This window comes from Lampetra planeri, chromosome 12, assembly GCF_965212315.1.
Source record: "Lampetra planeri chromosome 12, kcLamPlan1.2.h2, whole genome shotgun sequence".
Lineage (NCBI taxonomy): Eukaryota > Metazoa > Chordata > Hyperoartia > Petromyzontiformes > Petromyzontidae > Lampetra > Lampetra planeri.
In genome coordinates, this window is record NC_136118.1 from 2,245,082 (window position 1) to 2,268,569 (window position 23,488).

The following is a 23,488-nucleotide window of genomic DNA, read 5'->3' on the forward strand; positions in this document are numbered from 1 at the left end:
CCGTGAAAGCCTCGCCAAATTTCATAAGGGTCCGACTGCGTGCGGACGTTTGGTGGTAGGCGTCTCGGAGAATGCAGAGTTTTGGTTTTGCCGTGCGTGCGTCAGGAAACATGCGAGGGGGGAAACCTCTCGGAGATCTTGCGATGGCGTTGCGTTTACCCGCCGCAATGTAAATCCCCGCTGGTATTGTGTGCAGATTGGAACGAGTTCACGAACCCACTTGCAGTTCTCAACGAAACTATACACGTGTTTTTATTTTACCAGGTTAGGCCCTCGCTGAACTACGTAGCTCTTTTTCAGCAGCGACCTGGCCATATGATAGCTCAACCGAAGTGGCTTATCATGTGGAAATTTATAGCAGCCAAATACTCTTAAGATTGCGTGATGTTGATTCTAAATTTGGAGGGAAAACCCCGGAGGACCCGGAGACAAAACCACGTGACCACGGAGAGACATGCAAACTCCAAATATACAGGCGTCAGGGTCGGGATCGAACCCACGACCTCTCGTATACCAGGCGAGGCAGTTAACATCTTGGCACCGTGGCGCCACATTGCATTCGCCTGGCCACCTCGAAATTCTCGCGGTTCTGGAAGCTTCACAAATCTCGATACGTGATCCACCAACCCCCTTGCCCCCAAGGCGCTTAGAGATCACGGGCGTGCGCCAACCACTCGGCCCGCCTCAACAAATCCGTTCTCGGTCGAGAGAATTGTTCAGCATGTTGAGTCCGAAGAGAGCCGCAAGACGAGCGGCAGTGTGAGAGAGACGTGGACACAAGGTTTGCCGTCGTAAGGGCCCATCGGTGAGCCGTGTCCAGATACATGCTGGCAGGGACAGGACGAGAGCGTCATACGGCTCCTCAATTATCATGGCTCATCGGTGAGCCATGCCCACTTCGCGACTCTCAGAGCATCCGAAGTCCCATGTGTATTTTCACGAGCAGGGAATCACGTGTAAGCCATAGCCAGCCCCTATAAACTAAATGTCAAGAGGTTATCGCGGCAAATGTAGGTGCGTATGTACGTTGAACTTCGTTCGCACCGTACGCAGCCGACCGTGCTAATCGGAGGTGGCATGAACAACACATTGCCGTGCGCTTCCTTCCCACTTCCCTGCGGCTCGCTTCCGCAGCGGTTACCAAAGTCGTTTTTCCGATCTCAAAGTTCCGCTCATTCAGCTTCATCGCCGCCGCCGCCGCCGTCCGTCCGGCTGCAGAGTTTTGTTTAAATGTCTTCCCCTCGCTCGCCGACAGCTGGGTTCCACCCCAGTGCCCGTCTCGGTCGCCTGCCCTCCTCCACCCTGCGACACGCACGGCGTCTCGACCCATGACGCCCTCATCCGATGCACGACGACATCGACAGCGCACACCCTACACGTTGCCCCCCCCCCCTATCCTGGCCATTGCGAGGGTTCCCTCAAGCCATGAGCCACGCGATCTGCGGCTCAAGTCCTGAGCCACCCGTCCTACGCACGGCGCCACTGAAGCCGTCTCACAGACGACCTTTTCCTCTCTCTCCAGCCCAACACCCCCACACGTCCTGGGGGTTCCCCTCCTCCCTCCCTCTCTCTCTCTCGAGGCCAGCCAGACGTCTCCCGTCTCAGCCCCCGCGGGAGACGCGAGGTTGGAGAGTCGGCGAGGGAGTTGTTCCTGTCGGTGGGAAGCAGCGCGGAAGCGGTGGGAAAGCCAAGGGTTGCCGGTCTCTCTCCTCTGTCTCTCACCTCACTCAGTCTCTCTCCTCTCTCTCACCTCACTCAGTCTCTCTCCTCTCTCTCTCACCTCACTCAGTCTCTCTCCTCTCTCTCTCACCTCACTCAGTCTCTCAGCTCACTCACTCAGTCTCTCTCCTCTCTCTCACCTCATTCAGGCTCTCTCCTCACCTCACTCAGTCGCTCTCCTCTCTCTCACCTCACTCAGTCTCTCTCACCTGACTCAGTCTCTCTCCCCTCTCTCACCTCACCCAATGTCTCTCCTCACCTCACTCAATGTCTCTCCTCACCCCACTCAGTCTCTCTCTCACCTGACTCAGTCTCTCTCTCACCTGACTCAGTCTCTCTCTCACCTGACTCAGTCTCTCTCTCACCTGACTCAGTCTCTCTCTCACCTGACTCAGTCTCTCTCTCACCTGACTCAGTCTCTCTCTCACCTGACTCAGTCTCTCTCTCACCTCACTCAGTCTCTCTCTCACCTGACTCAGTCTCCCTCTCACCTGACTCAGTCTCTCTCTCACCTGACTCAGTCTCTCTCTCACCTGACTCAGTCTCTCTCTCACCTGACTCAGTCTCTCTCTCACCTCACTCAGTCTCTCTCTCACCTGACTCAGTCTCCCTCTCACCTGACTCAGTCTCTCTCTCACCTGACTCAGTCTCTCTCTCACCTGACTCAGTCTCTCTCTCACCTGACTCAGTCTCTCTCTCACCTCACTCAGTCTCTCTCTCACCTGACTCAGTCTCCCTCTCACCTGACTCAGTCTCTCTTTCACCTGACTCAGTCTCTCTCTCACCTGACTCAGTCTCTCTCTCACCTGACTCAGTCTCTCTCTCACCTGACTCAATGTCTCTCGTCACCCCACTCAGTCTCTCTCTCACCTGACTCAGTCTCTCTCTCACCTGACCCAGTCTCTCTCTCATCTGACTCAGTCTCTCTCTCACCTGACTCAGTCTCTCTCTCACCTGACTCAGTCTCTCTCTCACCTGACTCAATGTCTCTCGTCACCCCACTCAGTCTCTCTCTCACCTGACTCAGTCTCTCTCTCACCTGACTCAGTCTCGCTCTCACCTGACTCAGTCTCTCTCTCATCTGACTCAGTCTCTCTCTCACCTGACTCAGTCTCTCTCTCACCTGACTCAATGTCTCTCGTCACCCCACTCAGTCTCTCTCTCACCTGACTCAGTCTCTCTCTCACCTGACTCAGTCTCTCTCTCACCTGACTCAGTCTCTCTCTCATCTGACTCAGTCTCTCTCTCACCTGACTCAGTCTCTCTCTCACCTGACTCAATGTCTCTCGTCACCCCACTCAGTCTCTCTCTCACCTGACTCAGTCTCTCTCTCACCTGACTCAGTCTCTCTCTCACCTGACTCAGTCTCTCTCTCATCTGACTCAGTCTCTCTCTCACCTGACTCAGTCTCTCTCTCACCTGACTCAATGTCTCTCGTCACCTCACCAACCCTCTCACATTCTACTCCGCCCCCCATCCCCGCCGCGGGTCTCTTGGGCGGAAAACGACCGACGGAGCAGCGTCGGCACTGCGCGACGCACCCTCGCTCCCATCGACCGCGATGACTCCACGCGATGAGTAATCGTCTCTCGCGGGGAGGAGGGGAGGGCAAGGCGGTCGCCAGGGTGGTGAGGCCGAGACACGCGGAGCGAAGCCCGCTGCTGTCCGCAGAGTCGTCGGGGGAGGAGGAATGGGGGAGTCCTGAGCCACGACTCCGTCTCGACGCGCTCGCGAGCAGAGAACGGTCCCGGTGCCCTCTCTCTCAGTCGCTCTCTGTCTCTCAGTGTCTCTCTCTCGCTCGCAGTCCCTCTCTGTCTCTCAGTGTGTCTCTCTCCACGTGTGTGCGTCAGTGTCTCTGTGTGTGTGTGTGTTTCTCGGTGTTTGTGTGTCTCCGAGTATCTGCTTGTCTGTCTCTCTGTATCTCTCCGTGTCTGTATGTCTGTCTTTTCGTACCTATCCGTTTACGTGGCGGTATCTCGACGCGTATTTCTGTATGTCTCTCCGTGCCTCCTTGTGTCGTCTCCCTTTGTGTTGCTGCGTGGGCGTCTCTCTCCACGTGTTTGCGTCTCTCCCTGTTTGCGTGGCTTTCTGTGTCTCTCTCCTGATCGATGTCCGTGTCTCCATGTATATCTCCCCCCTGATTTTCTTAGTGTATTTCCCTGTCTCTGTGCCTGCACATTTTAGCGTCCCTCCCTCTTGCCGATTCTGAGCCAGCGGTGTCAATTCCACATTCTCATGACAGGGGCCAGCATACCCTAATGCCACCCGCTATTGCCTTTCCACTAAGTTGTACTCATAGGTGACAATGGAATGATAAAATATGTTAAATTGAATGTAATGTTTCGTTTACATATCGCATCGTCGTTCGTGAAAATTTCACCTCACAACCGTAGAGGAAGGCAAATGAAGGAATCCATAGATATTAAAATGTTTTCAGACAATGGTTGAGTAGTTACACACATGGGAGGACACTGGAGCACCCGGAGAACACCACCACGTGCGAGCGGGCAAGACGTATGCCCATATTATACATTCAATATAAACCACGTTTTATCTTGCTAGGTAGGGCCCACTCTTTCAGAAGTGACCTGGCCATAAATAATAGGCCAATGAAGTGGCTTATCACGTGGAAATTTATATCACCCAAATACTCTAAACGCATGTTGATTCTTAAATGTGGAGGCAAAGACCGGAGGACCCGGATAAAAGTCCACGCTACCACGGGGAGAGAGACACGCAAACTCCAAATATACAGGTGTCAAGGTCGGGATCGGGATCGAATCCACGACCTCCTGTATACCAGGCGAGGTAGTTAACATCTCACCACCGCGGCGTCTCAGAAGGGACAGCTGAAATTAGTCCACACTTTGTTGTTACCACCATCTCGGCTCTCCTGGTCAGCTAGGGTACACGGCTCCTCCTCGACACAGACGGGAAAAGGAGTTTCGCAACATCTGTGTGTGCTCCACCAACCCTCGCTGGCCACCACCGCCGCCGCCGTCGCCCGGCTAAAGTGATGTCAGTCGTTGGCGGAAGAGGAGGAGGAGGGGAAGGCCTTAAATGCCTGGACGAGAGCCAGGTAGAGGGAGTGAGAGAGTTTCAAAATTACAAATCAAGACGAGGCAAGAACTCAAAGAGACCAGGATGAGTCTCATTTGCAAGAGTGACCTGGGTCACCAAGCTGAAAAATGCAAAACAAAGAACAAAGTCCTGTACTGTACAGGAGATAAGCAGATATAAAAGTCCTGTACAGGAGATAAGCAGATACAAAAACACCTGTGTTGTCACGCTAGCTCACGCAATACATTCCATGTAGCGTCAGTCGCACCATTACTGATCATAGCACAAGTACATCAAACTGGAAACAACATGAAATGAGACGCACGCAGTGACAAAGACAAAGATCCCCCGATAGCCTTAATACACTTTTTGGGGCAAGTGCTGTTAGCGAGCACTAATGAAGGCCGGCACGGCACACGAGGGGGTGGGTGGCCAGCACCACGCCCGGTCGCCTTTGTCTCCCAAAGTGGCGATGTTTACACATCGCACCAGGTACTCATTTAAGGCTTAGTCCGCCTAGGGGAGGTCCAGGACCGGTTCAGATCATCGTTATTGACACACACACACATTCCTACATACATAAGCACACACCGCCATAACAGACACTTACACAAAGACATGCGCACACGGACAAATGCAGTACAATTACAAGTTAAGTTGCAGCAACATTACACAGATACATATGTTGGCTATTGTATTGAGATAATAAAAAGACGAGGATATGTATGTCACATGAGAGTGAGGGGGTCCAGACGTGGGGAGCAGCAGAGGAGAAGGAGCGACCCTCGTGTTGACTGTGCGCCACTGAACACGCGTCACTGTGGCGAAGGATTCCTTATCGCGACACAACACAGCCACCACCGCCAACATTAGCAACTGCGGCAACAGCATCAACAACAACAACAGGAAGAGCGCAAACAGCCTCCCACGCTCACCGGCAGTGTTTACGCGATCCCTTATCTCACCTGCCGAGGTTGACGGGACAATGTCCAACCCGCGGTGTTTACCTGCCCACAGCTGATGAAGGCCTGCGCGTACACGTGCGTGACACACGGTGACACGCGCTGACACACAGGGACACGCTAAGTAACACGCTGACACAGTGACACAGTGACACACTCAGTGCACACTGACACACCCAGTGACACACGCTAACACACGGATATGCTAAGTAACACGCTGACAGTGACACACTCAGTGGCACACTAACACACCCAGTGACACACGCTAACACACATGCTAAGTAACACGCTGACACGCGTTGACACAGTGACACACTCAGTGGCACACTAACACACCCAGTGACAGACGCTAACACACACGGACATGCTAAATAACACGCTGACACGCGTTGACACAGTGACACACTCAGTGACACATGCTGACACACTCAGTGGCCGGTGGACACACGCTGCCACATACTGACAAAGACCACCACGTATCGCCTTTAACATACTGTTGGGGTAAGTTCTGTTAGAGAGCACCTGTTCAGGCCAGCACGGCGAACGACTGGATGGTGTGGCCTAGCACCACGCCCGGCCGCCTTTGTCTCCCCAGTGCTGATGTCATCTAATCCTAAGTCTTGGGGCAATCTAGGACACGTTGAGATGCCACGACTACCGATTTCGAAACTCACGCTCCCACCCCCCTGGGGCTGATGAAGCGCGCGCGAGTCACGCACCTGATCTCCCCGTGGCTCTGTGAATAATATAATTGTCGTGTGGCAATTACCGCTTTACCAAATAATATAAAACATAACTAAATAATGGGCCGCTGGCGATAGCTGGTCATACATCATATACGTTGAACTTCATTGATGCTGCCTTATATATATTTTTAAAAAACATATCGGCTGACCTTTCGGGAAATGGAGGGTGTATGCATGTACGTGTACGAGGTGTATATGAATTAGGTTCATTAGATTGGCACAGTAGGGGGCACAGGTGGTGCATCGGCCAGTCGATCTCGGTCAGTCGATCCGTGGCACCTGGGTCTGCCCCGTGACCTCCTGCCAACGTGCACATAGCCTGGCACAAATGCCGTGGTGATGTCACCGCCACTTAGTGGCGAATGGCGGTTGTTGTTGTTCTTTGACGTGTATATATATGCCCTAGCAGCGTCTATTTGGCTGCATAAATGGGGCTAAACGGTCGCGGCATGGGCTAGAGAAGAGATGGGCTGATGGGGTACAGGAGGATGTTGGGGGTGGTTGGACTTGCCGATGGCCGGTACCAGCGGTGTCAAGATCGGCCTCTGTGGATGAGGCTCGTGAAGGACGCTGCTGGGAAGTTGGAGGCAGTCGCCCTCCAACAGCTGCCGAGGAGCGACGCTCACAGTGGGGAGCACAGGTGGTGCATCTGCCAGTGATCTCAGTCAGTCAACCCATGATCTGTCCCGTGACCTCTTGCCAGCGAGCCTTCGACACTTCACGTGGATTAAAAGTGCACCTAGCCTGGCACAAGAGCCGTGGTGACGTCACCGCCACTTCGTGGCGAGCGACGGCTGTTGCGTATGTGTGGTGTATGCGGTGTGTGGGGTACGTTTGAATGGTGTGTGTGGTGTGTATTGTATGAGGTGTGTGGTGTAAATGGCGTGTGTATGTGTACTGTAGTGTGTAGATTGTGTAGTGTGTGGTATGCGCCGGTGGTGTGTATTTGGTGTGTGTATGTGCGGTGTACACGTGTATGCCGTGGAATTCCGTGTCTATGCGCGTACGTCGGTCAACTCAGCCTTAGATATACCTTGTGAGGTGTGTAAACATCAGCACTGGGGAGACAAATGCGACCGAGCGTGGAAAATGTCAAACGCCTCCTCGTGTGCCGTGCTGGCCTTCATAGATGTTCGCTTCCAGCACTGGCCTCAACAGTCTGCTTGAAGGCTATACGGGGGACTTTTTCCTTTTACATACATACGTGTATGTACGTATTGCGTATTGTGTGCTAGAATAAAGCGAATGATTTCCTGAAGCGTCAACTTGTATGTGTTCTCAGGCCGTGTTTACAACAGACATAGGGCAGTAGTCACTCAGTGATGTGACAGGGCTGCTAAAAAAAGACTCAACAGTGGCGCAATGGCCACAACAGCTCACCACACGGTACAACAATAATAATAATTTACAATCCCTGTGCCAATCTACTGCTGAGTGAAGGTTGGTGACGGTGGACAGGGGCCAGGACCGGTTCAAGACCATCACTCAACACTGACGTTAGCCGTTGCCGAGAATAGAACTCAGGTGTGGCCGGGTTCAGAGTACAGGGTGCTGACCAATGCGGCACCGTTCCACATCGCAGCGTACGAGTGTATTGATGCATATACTTTACAGACATTGACAGTTATAATCGATACATTTAGAGAATGGTGACAGAGTGAGTGGCTTTTAACGATGTTCTACATCGGCTAGACAGCTGAGGTTTGCCACACGTAACTAGCTAGAACTAACTATTTTACCAGGTAGGGCCCACTGATATAAGCGACCTAGTCACATATGGTAGCTCAAAGAAGTGGCTTATCATGTGGAAATGTAGAGCAGCCAAATACTCTAAACGCATGTTGATTCGAATGTGGAGAGAGAAACCGGAGGACCCGGAAAAAAATCCACGCGACCGGGGAAAGAGAGACACGCATACTCCAAATATGCAGGCGTCAGGGTCAGGATCGAACACACGGAATGCCTCACAATACCATAGAACAATCCGAAAACCAACATTTCCCAATCATTTAGTGATGTGAAAGAAGGGTCATTGTCTGAAACATTGCCTCTTATTTAATATTTTCTTGTAAGGTCACGGTGTTATTGACGGATGGGGTTGAATTCTTTTGCAATCTGGATGCCCCACGTGTGACTGTCCGATGGTTGCTTGGTTTTACTCATGGGACCGGCTCAGTCTAAAGTTCTGCAACGCTGCGCGTCTCCTGCTAAACACTTAGAACAAATCCACCGCGCCATCGTCGCCAGCGAACCAAGTAATTCGCCTCTCGCACTGACGCGAGCGCCAATGGAAAGCGAGCTACGCCAGTTACTAGCAATCGGAGGCATTACGTGAGACGGTTATTACCCCTATTTTTGACGTAGTGGGAAGGTGGACTTGTGTACCGCATTACGGAATTCAGCAGTGGCGCTGTTGCGAGCACACTTCCTCCCGATGCATCCGCCGGTTAACCCGAGGTCGATTCCCGGCCACGGCTGACATGAGTGGCGCGTGATATCTGAACCGTTCCTGCCCCCCCCCAACACACAGCGGGTCATTGTTTTACCATACTTCACCGCACTCGTTAACGTGGGTTGGTGAATGGAAATGGTTCAGTTTGACACGTTGGCGTTCGCGACCAATACTATTTATAGTACGGCTTATTTTGGGGGGGTTAGATCGCGTGTCGTGAACCCGCCACCAGTTGACACAGCGAATTAGTAAGGTTTGTCCCGTAAACAAACGTGCCAATGAGTTTACTACTTCAGCCCACCGGTGTGTTGGCAAAATCGCCCGATGATGTTGGATGTGATTACCAGCGAAACGTTACGGTACTCGAACTGTTGTGGATTTACTCTGCAACACATCGGTGAGCTGAAGTAGGAAACTCGTTGGCACGTTTTGTTTACGGGACAAACTTTAACTAAAGTCACGTAGAAGGGAAATAATAAAATAATAAAAATTTCACATAATAAAATTTAATTCTCACGACGTTTTATTTTATCATTTATACTTTTATTATTTTATTATTTCCCTTCTACGTGACTTTACCGAAAGAACCAAGAAGATGAATCCCTGCAGTCACGAAAGCTTTAAATCGAAATTTAAACTTTAACTAATTGTCGGTGTCGAGTGGTGGCGAGAAATGGTTCTGAGTTGGCCGCTTGTAGGCTGCCTCGATCATCTGTAGTGGCAAGGAAACAAAGCATCTAAATAAACAACTAACGATTATAGAGCCAGAATCGCGGGTAAATATGCGCCTTACATGAGCATCTGGCTCGCGGTGACTCAGAATGTTAACTCGCTCGCGTCAGGAAGCATGCAGACAAATAATGATGACGATATATATAAAAAAAACATTCAGAGTGGAGAATGTACCTTGGGGTTGTCTTAATGGATTGCGCAAGACGGACACGCTGGTGTGTGTGTGTATGTCTGTGTGTGTGTGCTCGCTAACAGCACTTGCCCCTACAGTCTGTTAAGGCTATACGGGGGATCTTTATCTTTGTTTGTGTGTGTATGTCTGTGTGTGTGTGTCTGTGTGTGTGTATGTATGTGGTAGGTCGACTCAGCCTCAAATGAGTACCTGGTGCGGTGTGTAAACATCGCCACTAGGGAGACAAAGGCGGTCGGGCGTGGTGCTGGCCCCCACCCCCTCGTGTACCGTTCCGGCCTTCATAGGTGCTCGCTAACAGCACTTGCCCCTACAGTCTGTTAAGGCTATACGGGGGATCTTTGTATGTATGTGTGTATGTATGTGTGTGTGTCTGTGTGTGTATGTCTGTGTGTGTATGTCTGTGTGTATGTCTGTGTATGTCTGTGTGTATGTCTGTGTGTGTGTCTGTGTGTATGTCTGTGTGTATGTCTGTGTGTATGTCTGTGTGTGTATGTATATCGTGTGTTGGGTGTGTTGGGTGTGTGTATGTAGGTATGTGTTGTGGGTGTATGTGTTGTGGGTGTATGTGGTCCGCGTGTAACGGTATGTGTATTTTGGTGTCTATAGAATATGAATGGTGTGTATGTGTATGCGGGTCAATGGTATGTGTAAGGTATGTTGAACTTCTTTAGTACCGTACGTAGCCAATCGTGCAAATCGGAGGTGCGGTGTGTGTATTATGTGTATACCGGATTGGAGGTGTGTCTAGTTGTATGTGCTAAAGCACATCTACAGGGTCATTTAATGTATCGTAACACCATCATTAAACATTGTAATTGTTTATACTTTAAGTCAATAAAGTATCTATTATTTTTTACATCTATGTTTCTTCTTTTTCCTGATGGGGCCACGTCAAATCCGTCGCTTACAAATTTCGACCAAGAACCCTGAATGAATTGAGACAAAACATAATTGATAAATGTTCAGAGTTTACACCTCTAAGAAATTACACGTTTAAGAGTTTACACCTGTAAGAGTTTACACATGTAAGTTTTAATTTCAATGCAGAAGATAATTTATACATGCATTCATGTTAATTGAAGTCATTTAGATGTGTTAATACATTAAATAACCCAATATTATTTGCGGAAATAAATGGAACACCATGTGTCTTGACTTTTGGGCCACCCTATATATTTGATCAAGTGTGTGGGGGGCGGTGTCGTAATGGTTAGCGAACATTCGTGTCGACTCAGCCTGAAAGTAAATTAATAAACTGGGGAGACAAAGGCGGTCGGACGTGGGTCTGGTCACCCGCCCCCTGTCGTATGCCGTGTTTGCCATCATAGGTGCTCGCTAGCAGTTTTTTTTCTCCCCAACAGCCTGTTAAGCCTATACGGGTGATCTTTGTCTCGGTGGTTAGTGCGCGCGTGTGTGTAGGGTGCGCGTGTGTGTAGGGTGCGCGCGTGTGTGTAGGGTGCGCGTGTGTGTAGGGTGCGCGTGTGTGTAGAGTACGCGCGTGTGTGTAGGGTGCGCGCGTGTGTGTAGGGTGCGCGTGTGTGTAGAGTACGCGCGTGTGTGTAGGGTGCGCGCGTGTGTGTAGGGTGCGCGTGTGTGTAGAGTACGCGCGTGTGTGTAGGGTGCGCGCGTGTGTGTAGGGTGCGCGTGTGTGTAGGGTGCGCGTGTGTGTAGGGTGCGCGTGTGTGTAGGGTGCGCGCGTGTGTGTAGGGTGCGCGTGTGTGTAGAGTACGCGCGTGTGTGTAGAGTACGCGTGTGTGTAGGGTGCGCGTGTGTGTAGGGTGCGCGCGTGTGTGTAGTGCGCGCGTGTGTGTAGAGTACGCGCGTGTGTGTAGAGTACGCGTGTGTGTAGGGTGCGCGTGTGTGTAGGGTGCGCGCGTGTGTGTAGGGTGCGCGTGTGTGTAGGGTGCGCGTGTGTGTAGGGTGCGCGCGTGTGTGTAGGGTGCGCGTGTGTGTAGAGTACGCGCGTGTGTGTAGAGTACGCGTGTGTGTAGGGTGCGCGTGTGTGTAGAGTACGCGCGTGTGTGTAGGGTGCGCGTGTGTGTAGGGTGCGCGTGTGTGTAGAGTACGCGTGTGTGTAGGGTGCGCGTGTGTGTAGGGTGCGCGCGTGTGTGTAGGGTGCGCGTGTGTGTAGGGTGCGCGTGTGTGTAGGGTGCGCGTGTGTGTAGGGTGCGCGTGTGTGTAGAGTACGCGCGTGTGTGTAGGGTGCGCGTGTGTGAAGGGTGCGCGCGTGTGTGTAGGGTGCGCGTGTGTGAAGGGTGCGCGTGTGTGTGTAGGGTGCGCGTGTGTGTAGGGTGCGCGTGTGTGTAGGGTGCGCGTGTGTGTAGGGTGCGCGCGTGTGTGTAGGGTGCGCGCTGCATCGCTGAGTCACTCCGAACAGGAAGCGTTGAAGGGCGCCCGCAGTCAGATCACGGAACAGTTGGGAACACGGAGTAACAAACATACACACACGTGTACATACACATAGGGTACACACGGACAAAGATCCCCCGTATAGCCTTCAACAGATTGTCTGGGCAAGTACTGTTAGCCAGAACCCACGATAGCCGGCTATTAATGCTACGCGCTCCTGGTACCCACTTAAGGCTGAGTTTACCTAGGGGGGAGGCACCCGCCCGGTTAAGATAATCGCCACTGATGTGAGCCGCGACCTCACCTGGGTCGCGGCTCACATCAATGTAGCAGTATCGCTTTAAACGGATATTACCGAACGTATGTAGGGCGATCCATTTATGGATACCCCACTGCTTTTGCCATGGATCACAACCTAATGAACCTCTGGGCTGACGCAACATGGAATGTCGTAAGTTCATCTGGCCGGCCATTCGTGGGAGAATCTTCAAATATTGAGATTGGTGGGTTTAGGGGGGCGGATAGACGTGAGTAGGCTTTGAGTTTTAAATACCGTGTAAGTTTTCAATGCCGTTGTCGTAACCCAAGAAAAGCCCCCAGAGCTGTTACCGTCGATTCGCTTGGAAATCAACAAACCCACATTTTTGACTGCGAACGTCAGACGCGCGTGTGACGCAGGGTGACCCCCCCCACCCCCCAAGTCGCTGTCAATGAACCCAAAGTTCCAATATCCATTGCGTCTCGTTCGGTGTAAAGCCTCCTGTGAATAGTTGGGCGTCACTTCCGTTAACGTCCCATTAAGTGAAAGTTTCGGGCTAATAGGAGGGCGAGGGTTCTGACTTCTTGAATCTCACGGCACACGGTGTCCACTTACACACCACACACAGACACGCGCGCGCCATCATACACACTCCACACATACACTAACCACACACACACACCTTATATCACTCTACAAAAAACAAGCGGAATTCGCCACTAAGTGGAGGTGACGCCACCACGGGGCTTGTGCCAGGCTATGAGCACTTTAAGACCACGTGAAGTGTCGAACGCCCGCTGGCAGCAGCAGTGGTTTCCACAGCTTTTACGCCAGGCTAGGTGCACTTTGAGCCCACGTGACGTGCCCATTGGACAAACCCGCACACGCGCATAATCTCACACTTGCACGACCATTTGCACCCACACATACATCGACGCGCCAGACGCGCCGCCCCCCCCCCCACAACGGCACGTGCGCTCCGTTCGTGCGTAATCTGCCACTTCTCGCCGCCGCCGCCACCGTTGTTGTTGTTGTCCTCGTTGTTTACGAGCACGTGTTCCGTCGCTTTGTGACCACGGTCGGTCACACGTGAACAGTGGTGGCGGCGGGGGAGGAGGACGAGAAGGGAAGTGGTGGGGGGGTGTAAATGGGGGGCAGAATGGAAAGACTGTGGCGGGGAGCAAAAACGGCGAGGCGCGAAGGGGGAAGCTTGGCGACACGGGGAGGAGACGAGGCAGAGAGTTCGGGCCGGAGTTTGCGGCCGCGTGGACGGGGCGCGGCGCTCGCAGTCACCGCGCGCGCTGCTGCGTGGGCGTTCAGAGGCTTTTCCTGCAGAGTGCCGTGCCCCCCCACCACCACATCCACTCCCCACCCTCCACGCACACGCACACACAGGGGGAGGGGCCCGTCTGAGCCCCCAGACCCGTAGGGGCTTGTTGACAGGAAGCGTCGAGAGGGAGTTGCCCCGGCTTCGTGACGGAGCGCCTCGTCACCCTCGCACTGAATATAAACTGAAGATCCGAGCCGTGCCGCCGTCACCGACAACTCAGCCAATTCGCTCCGCGTCAACACTCAGAAGTGCGACGGCCGCAACGAGGGAGAGAGCCGCAACGATCAGAGAGAACATGGTGACCATGGAAGTAGCCAGCATCGAAGTTCGCGAACTGCGGGAGCTGCTGCCGCTTTCGAGCGCCGGCGACGCGGATGACGACGAGGAGGAGGTCAGAGTCGACCTCGCTCCATCCTCGTGCCTCGTCCTCGACTGCCGCGCCTTCCTGGCGTTCGGCGCTGCGCGGGTGCGCGGCTCCGTGTGCGTGCGCTGGGGCGCGCTCGAGAGGAGGCGAAGCGGCGCCGCGGGGATGACCCTGGAGAGAGCGGTGCCCTGCCCCCGAGGCGAGGGCTCGCCTGCTGGCGGGCGGCGTGGCCTCCCTCGTGCTCGTGGACGAGGGGTCGCCGAGCTTCGAGTCGCTGGGCGAGGAGAGCACCGCGCGGGCGGCGGCGATCGCGCTGCGCCAATACGCGCCGCGCGTGCCGCTCGTCTTCCTGGCGGGTGAGCACCGTGGGGTGTGGGGTGTGTGTGGCGTGTGTTGTGGTGTATGTGGTGTGTTGTGGTGTATGTGGTGTGTTGTGGTGTATGTGGTGTGGTGTGTGTGTTGTGGTGTATGTGGTGTGGTGTATGTGGTGTGGTGTGTGTGTGGCGTGTGGTGTGTTGTGGTGTATGTGGTGTGTTGTGGTGTATGTGGTGTGGTGTGTGTGTGTGGCGTGTGATGTGTTGTGGTGTATGTGGTGTGTGTGTGTGATGCTGTGGTGTGTGTGTGTGTGGCGGTGTGGGGTGTGTGTGTGGCGCTGTGTTGTGTGGCGCTGCGGTGTGGTGTGTGTGTATGATGCTGTGTTGTGGTGTATGTGGTGTGTGTGTGTGGCGGTGTGGTGTGTGTGTGTGGCGCTGTGTTGTGTGGCGCTGCGGTGTGGTGTGTGTGTGATGCTGTGTTGTGGTGTGTGTGGTGTGTGTGTGTGTTGTGTGTGTGGCGCTGTGTTGTGTGTGTGTTGTGTGTGTGTGTGGCGCTGTGTTGTGGTGTGCTGTGTGTTGTGGTGTGTGTGTGTGTGGTGGTGGCGCTGTGTTGTGTGGTGTGTGTGGTGTGTAGTGTGTGTGTGGCGCTGTGTTGTGGTGTGCTGTGTGTTGTGGTGTGTGTGTGTGGTGGTGGCGCTGTGTTGTGTGTGTGGTGTGTGTGTGTGGCGCTGTGTTGTGGTGTGCTATGTGTTGTGTTGTGGTGTGTGTGTGTGTGGGTGGCGCTGTGTTGTGTGGTGTTTGTGGTGTGTATTGTGTGTGTGGGCGCTGCGTGTAAAACATCAGCACTGGGGGGGGGGGGGGGGGGGGGGACAAAAGGACGTGGTGTGCTCTTCCCGGCCTTCATCAGGTGCTCGCAAACAGCACCTTGCACCCAACAGTCTGTTGATGCGATATGGAGGGTGGGGGGTGGGGATCTTTGACTTTGTGTGGGTGAGCGCACCGCGTGACGAGTCTGACGCTCATAACCGAGTTCGATTCGCGCTCGGGCCAACATGGGTGACGAATATATGAACCGGTCCTGAGCCCCAATGGTGAATCGGCCTTAAATTAGTTCCTGGTGTGGTGTGAATAAACATTCACCCACCCCATCGTGTGCCGTGCCAGCCTTCATCATTTGCTTGCCAACGTTACTTGCCCCAATAGTCTGTTAAGGCTATACGGGTTTTTTTGTCTTTGTTGGGTATTTCTTAACATGAGTATGGAACTTTATTGTCTATATTAATCCACGTGAGAATGTATTGAGGACCATGCACATGTATTGATGTATGACCGAGCTGACGTGTGTATTAACGTGTGTGTGTGTTGTTCGTGGACAGGGGGGTTCTCTGCCTTCCACGCGGCCTACCCCGAGCTCTGCCGCCTCTCGGCCGCGCCGCCCGATCTGCCCGGCTCCCCCAACACCTGCACCCCCCCGCGGGGGGCCACGGGGTCACGCCGCTGTACGACCAGGTGAGCACCCCCACACACCCCTCGATGTGTGTGCCCCCTCGCCTCGTGCTGGCCCCTCGTGTGGCCGAGCCACCCATCAAAGGTGCTGCTCGACAACAGCACTTGCCCCCAACAGTCTGTTAAGGCTATACGGGGGGGGGAGGGTGTATCTTTGTCACCGATATGACATCGTTCCACGTGCACAACTCCATTCTCAATCCGCTGTTGGATGATTAAACAACATTATTTGGTGACGCTGCTGCTGCTTGCCTTGGCAGTGATGCCCAAACAACACAGCGGACCCAACACTTTCATCAATAACAACACCACCGCGTGTGACTTTCAAAAGGGGGGGAAAAATTACGATGGTCGACGTTTCGCGCAACGACCCTTCCCCTCTTCATAATCCTTGTTAATAACGTCGGCCTGTCTCCTCCCTCCTCCTCCTCGCCGCCACGCGCGCAGGGCGGTTCCCGTGGAGCTGCCGCCCCTTCCTGCTGCTGGGCAGCGCCCTGCACTCGTCGCAGCACGGCGCCCTGCGCACGCTGGGCGTGACGGCCCTGCTCGACGTGACGGGGCCGCGAGGCGGTGCGCGCGGGGCCCCCGCCGCCGTCATGCGCTACCCTCTCCGTGCCCGTCGCCGACTCCCCCCCCGCCGCAGACATCGCCGTCTGGTTCCGCAGCGCCATCCAGTTTCATAGGGTGAGCGACGCGGGGTGGTGGGGTGGAGAGTGAGGGTAGTGTGTGGGGGGGGGGGGGGGGTAGTAGTGTGTGGGGGTGGGAAGCGGGTGAGAAACCGGAGGTGGGTGGGGGGGGGGGTTATTAGCGGTGAGATTTTCATGAAGAGGGATTAGTGAGAGAGTTGGGGCGTGTTGGGGGGGGGGGGGGGCTGGTGGGTGAGTGAGGGTGGGGGAGGGTAGAGGTAGGGGTGAGGAACCCGGGGGCTGGGGGGGGGGGTGTAAATGGTGAGTAAAGAGAAGGTGAGGAGAGGTGTTAGCGGTAAGATTTTGATGAAGAGGGATTAGGAGGTGAAAGATGTTGGGGTTTAGAGGTAAGCAGGATGCTGAGGGAGAAGTGGTCAGGTGAGGTTGGGGTTGACAGGGGTAAGGATTAAGAGGGGTTGGGTGAGGAGTGGCTTGGGTTGAGGGTGGACGTGTTGGACAGGTTGCGTCAATCTGCTCGTTATTGTCACAATTGGCAAACTCGGTGTAGAGGCACCACCTTGTCTCGTAAGCTTCCCATCCGCGTCCCCCGATCCGCCACCGCCCGGTGCTCACCCCCCTCCCCCCCCCTCCATCCCCTCGCTACAGAGTCGGAGCGACGTCGCGGAGGCCGCGTCCTCGTCTTCTGCCAGGCCGGGGTGTCTCGCTCCGCCACCATCTGCCTCGCCTACCTCATGTGGCGGAGCCGCATGCGCCTGGAGGAAGCCTTCGCCTTCCTCAAGGGCCGACGCAGCGTCGTGTCGCCCAACCTGGGCTTCATGGGGCAGCTGCTGCAGTTCGAGGCGCAGCTCCTGGCCGCGACGCCCCGGGAGGACACGGGGACGGCCGACTGCGGCGACGGCAGCGACGGCGACGACGCTTCCGGGACGATCCCCCGCGCCCTTCCCGGCACCCCCGTGGCTCCGTCGTCCCCCTGCTCCGTGTTCAGTTTCTCGCCCGGAAGTCTTCCCGTGCTCAGCCCCGTCCCTCCCGTCTCGTCCTGCTGACGAGCTGACGAGCTGGCACGTGGCAGCTGGCTCTTGATGTCCACGGACTCAGATGTTTTGGCGGCTCGTGGGGTCTTCGGGATTGTTGGAGGTCACGAATTCGTCCCCGCGTTTCGCAGTCTCGGATCCGTAGAGGAACAGGAACGCGCCGGCCGTGGCGTCGCCGCCAGCGGCTTCTCCAGCAGAGAGGGCGCTTGCAGTCCAAGCTTAGCTTCCCAGGAGAAACCGGTCTCGTGCGGCATCATCGCCACTATCATCGTCGCACTTTGACTTCGAGTTCCAAACATCAATGACTCCGCCGGCACGAGTAGCCTGAGATTGTAAAACCCCAGAGACGGACTTCGTCGGCCCTTGCAACTGGAGCCACGAGCAAAGTGTTTCCATGTTAGTGTTACATATAATTTATAATTGATCCGGCAGTTCGTGTCGGGAAACGTTGAGGAGCGGACTTGTGATGGGGGCACTGTTCACGCTCTGGCGCGAGTCTGCGGTGGCTCGCTCTTGCCGGCCAGCTCCGTGTCGAGATGAAACCACCCGAGACGTGGTTCCGCTCCTGTGTTGGCGACTGGAAAGACCTTGAGTGTAAATTTAGCCGAATGTCTGACGGAGAGGTCGCATCCGCCAAGGCGAGGATATGGTTCTTTTTTTTTACTTTTTTATGTTTTTGTCGTACAGCTGGGATCGCCACTGTGGTAGCTGCACCAAGTGAGGGCAGTGGTGGGTGGTGACTGTGAGCTGTTTCACAGTTTTTGCACAACCGTTGATCCCATGGCTTGAATTGAGAAACTGGGCAGTTCAGATTAACAATGGGCGGGGGTATTACAGGGACACGGTGAGACAGAACGAGGCCGGTTCCGTGACAGTTTACGATGTACACGTCGCGATTATAGGAGGTACGAATGACAGCACGTGTGTGTGTCTGCGTGTATGTTTGTGGAGCGATAGTGTAGCGGTTTGAGCACTGCGCTACAAACCCAGCGGCCAACACCAGTGACGATTATCTGAACCGGTCCTGGGCCTCCCCTCAAATGAGTAACCGGTGCGTTGTGTAGTAAACATCGCCACTCGGGAGACAAAGGCGGCCGGGCGTCGTGCTCGCCACCCACACCCTCGGTGCCTAAGAGCACTTGCCCCTACAGTCTGTTAAGGCTATACTGGGGATCTTTGTGTGTAAGTGTGAGTTTTGTCCATTTTTTTTAAGTATATAAATGTGTTGATGCACAGAGAACTTTGTTGACGAATACTGTGGACGCCAAACTCTCAGGAAATGGTAAAATGTCTGTTTTGTGCACAAATATTACTTCCGTGGTTAGCACAATCAGTTGTTGTTGCTGTTGTGGTATTGTTGTTGTGAAGGGCAACATCGTGTGGTACTAAGTATACAGCTCCGGTCTCATACCCACAGCCCCCCCACCTCCGCTTTTCAATTCGCCCCCCCCCCAACTCACCAGCCCCCCCCCTACTCACCCGCCCCTCCCCCTACTCACCAGCCCCTCCCCCTACTCACCAGCCCCTACTCACCAGCCCCTCCCCCTACTCACCAGCCCCTCCCCCTACTCACCAGCCCCCCCCCCTACTCACCCGCCCCTCCCCCTACTCACCAGCGCCTCCCCCTACTCACCAGCCCCTCCTACTCACCAGCCCCTCCTACTCACCAGCCCCCCCCCCCCCTACTCACCCGCCCCTCCCCCGACTCACCAGCCCCTCCCCCGACTCACCAGCCCCCCCCTACTCACCAGCCCCTCCCCCGACTCACCAGCCCCTCCCCCTACTCACCAGCCCCTCCCCCTACTCATCAGCCCTCCTACGCCCCAGTCTCTCCACACTCGAGGAAGTCAATGTCTCTCTCCCAGAGCCGGAATGTGAACGCTCGTGGGTGATGGGAACCGTGGCTGGCACGGGGGGGGGGGGGTGCTGATTATACCAGAATGTGCATTTTTCACCGCGTGATTCAATGTGAACGTGTTTAACTTATTTCCTGGCAAGATCGAATCGCTGTTGTTTTTTGTTACATTTTTAATACGTTTTTATATAAAGAAACTAATTTATTGTTCTTCATAATTTTTTCAATAAAACTGGAGTCTGCGTTTTCCACGGTGGCGAGTTGTGGTGCAGTATATATCTACGTACAGTACATGTGGACTGTACGCGCTATCCCTGTAGACGGTAATGTTTAGCGTGTGTTCGTTGTTGAACTTCTTTCGCACCTTACGTAGGTGCGGGGGAAGGACAAAACACTAAACACAACAAGCAGTTCTAAAGAACTGAGTTCATAATCTAGATTATTTAAAAGTGTCCATAGCTCTCTAGTGGCTTCCTAATGTCGGAAGGAAGAACGTTCCAGACGGCCGCAGAAGCGCATCTGAAAGCGCGCGATGCGGTGACCCTCTGTTCGATGGTTCGCCTTCCTGTCTTGGTGACTCATCATAGCATAAATAACATAATTTAAGTTACAAAATAAATAAAAACAAGACTTCTTCTCGTAGGAAGATATCAGCCGAGAAATAAAACGCGTCCAGGAGATGGAGCGATGCAATCCGTGAAGTGTGCGGGCAGGCGCAAGGTGCATTCTCACATCGCAAGATCCTGAGAAGTCGCCGCGGCTTGCAAATGCATTCATCCAGCAGTGGATTGACCAAGACTGATGATGGTGACGATGAACACTTTGGTCAAATGGCATTGAAATGTTATCCTCACCCCGTGATTTCATCATGAATCAACAAACAAACGCCAACATACAGCACGTTGACGACACCACGGCTTGTGCCGGGCACAAAGACAAAGATCTCCCCCGTGTAGCCTGAACAGACTGTTGGGGCAAGTGCTGTAAGCCTTTGAAGGCCCGCGCGGCACACGAAGGGGTGGGTGGCCAACACCACGCCCGGCCGCCTTTGTCTCTCGAGTGGCGATGTTTACACATCCCACCAGTTACTTATTTGAGGCTGAGTCGACCTAGGTGAGGCCGTGAGCGGGAATCGAACTCGGGACGCTGGACTCGTAGAGCGGCGCGCTAACCGTTGCACCACCGCTCCCCGCACCGCGCTCACACGCGAGATGTTGTTTTGGTCTGAATCAGCCCCTCTGCACGTCACGTGGGGCGCGTGTTAAACAATCACGGGCTGAATCAGTGTTTGAGCGGAGGTACAGATTGTGAACTCGCACTGATTCACCACATCCGCTCATCCCACGTTTAATTAAGTCAAATAGCCGCCGGACCACAGCTCCCCAAACACCCCTCCATCTCCTCCACCCCACCACGCGACCAAACCCTCACGTGCGCCTGGTCACAGCTGTTGAGCTGATGTCGCCACGTGGGTGGATTTTCGCGGTGGGATGTAATTAGATCACAGATGGGGTTGGACTCGACAGTGGTGTTGGGAGTCTGTCTCTCACAAAAAGCCGCGTCTCTGGGCGCGTTTCCTCCCTCCGCTATTCTCTCCTCTCTCTGCCCTCTCTCATTCTATCCACTCAGAGTATCTTCCAGCTTGTCTTGTTACTTGAGCATCTGTGAAAAAGAGCTTTATAGCTACAGTATAAATACATATTCTGATCGTCCATTCTCTGTCTCCCTCTCTCGTAAACGCGCCCAAAATCTCCCTCTCTCAAGTCAAGCACAATAAAATAAAATATGCCAGCAGTGTTATAATGATGTGAGAGGAGAAATGTTCGAGGTAGAGGCATCGGGACGGATCGTTGTCGACTTTTGCGGCGGTAGGAAGGAATCACCTTTCATTCTTTACATTCATTCATTCGTACATTTCCTTCCATTCGTCAATCTCATTCTAGTGTACATGGTGATACAGATGTCTTGTGACCCCCCCCCCCCCCCAATTAATTGATCCCTCACATTGTTTTTCTCTTTCGCTTATTCATTTCTGTTTCCGCGCCCATTGGTATACAAAAGTTATTTAGTTTTAGACAATTAAATGGGAGGAACGGGGGGGGGGGGGTCACAAGACATCTGGACCAACCCTTTACGCTTGCGTACACGGTAGCAGAGTGTTGAGGCGCTTGATGGCAGTGACGAGGCGTGCTGCTGCTGGCCACGATGAGAGGGCTTCAGCAGAGAGCGAGAGTTCGTGTCGCTTTGCTGTTGCTCCTCTGTTGAAGGAGCGCAGGCTACTGTGGTTCGCCCGTAGTTTTGGGTGACAAATTCCACAATCGCTCCGTGCCTCGTATTGAATTTTGCATTCATCAAGGATCAAGTGCGAGAATAAGCATCGACAGACAGGCCGGCCACCGCTTTGTGTGATGGAGTATCCATGACGATAGCAAATGACTCGGGTCACCCAAATTGATGCATAGTTCCTCATTATTATGATCACAGACGAGGCATAACGTGTTGACACACAACACGTGCTTATGCGACACAACGCACATGGCCACATAACACGCGAGCTTTAAACAAATCACACAGCGCACGTCTTTAAACAGCACATGCTCGCACAGCACGACACGCCACGTGTTGTTTTGTGACAACACGAATTACAACGCGACACGTGCGCTACAACAGTCGGCAAATTGCCAATTGCCACGAAAAAAATCCCAGACCTCGGAACAGCTGAGCAGAGCAGTCGGGCGGAGAAGCGAGCAGAGAGTCGCCCCCCTCCCCGCCTCCGTCTCTGGGCGTCATTTAAATCTCCCACGCGTGGACCGTGAGCCCTGCGGATGAAAATTCCTATTTTGGAGTGGAGACGTCTCGCCTCGTGTTTGAGTCAGGGCTGCTATTTCCGTTTGGATTCCCAATCGCTCATTCCTCGAATTCCTTGCCATTAAATGGGATGCGAGTTTGTGTGTGTGTCTTTTGGAGAGCGGTAATGTAGCGATTGGCCCTACACTGCGTTACGAACCTGGCCACCCGGGTTCGATTCCCGCTCACGGCCCAACACCAGTGACAATTATCTGAACCGGTCCTGGGCCTCCCCGCGGTCGACTCAGCCTCAAATGAGTACCTGGTGTGGTGTGTAGACATCGCCACTAGAGAGACAAAGGCGGCTGGGCGTGGTGCTGGCCACCCATCCCCTCGTGTGCCGTTCCGGCCTTCATAGGAGCTCTCTAACAGCACTTGCCTCAACAGTCTGCTAAGGCTATACGGGGGATTTTTGTTTCTGTTTTAGTCTTGTATTTTGGGAAGCGGTAGTGTTGTGGTTGGAGCGTTGCGTTCCAAGCCCGGCAACCGAAGTTCCATTCCCCCTCAATTACAGTGGTGAATATTCGAAGCTGTCCTGGGCCTCCCCAAGTTCGACTCAGCCTTAAATGAATACCTGGTGCCGTGTGTAAAACATCAGCACTGGGAAGACAAAGGCGGCGTTCTGTGGTTTTGGTCACCCCCCGTTATCGTGTGCCGTGACAGCCTTCATAGGTACTCGCTAACAGCACTTGCCCCAAAAGTATGTTGACGGCTACACGGGTGTCTTTCTCCTGGGCCTCCCCTAGGTCGAATCAGCCTTCAACGAGTACCTGGTGCGGTGCATAAACATCAGCACTGGGAAGATCAAGGCGGCCACCCACCCCCATCGTTTGCCGTTCTGACCTTCATAGGTGCTCGCTGACAGCACTTGCCCCGATACCTTGAGTAGGCTACACAGGGGATGTTTGTCTGTGGTGGAGTCGTGGGTAGCGCACTGATTTCTAGATACGTGAACCGATGCTGGGCCCCTCCCCTAGTTCGACTCGGCCTTAAACGAGTACCTGCTGCGGTGTGGTAAACATCAGACAAAAGCTACTCCAAGCGTGGTGCTAACCCCATCGCTCCCTTATGTGCCGTGCCGTCCTTAAAAAGCGCTCGCTAACAACGCAATTGCCCTAACAG

At 53.9% G+C, this 23,488-nt stretch overlaps 1 protein-coding gene across 1 annotated transcript; it reads left to right on the forward strand.

Annotated features, from left to right (window-relative positions):
• The first annotated feature begins 13,758 nt into the window (after positions 1-13,758).
• LOC144721508 (dual specificity protein phosphatase 1-like) lies at positions 13,759-18,871 on the forward strand. Its single transcript, XM_078599177.1, is given in 7 exon segments — positions 13,759-14,358; positions 14,360-14,522; positions 15,857-15,948; positions 15,951-15,990; positions 16,437-16,591; positions 16,593-16,670; positions 17,281-18,871. Coding segments are annotated over 7 exon segments (1,185 nt in total). The 5' UTR covers positions 13,759-14,097; the 3' UTR covers positions 17,677-18,871.
• The last annotated feature ends 4,617 nt before the right edge of the window (positions 18,872-23,488 follow it).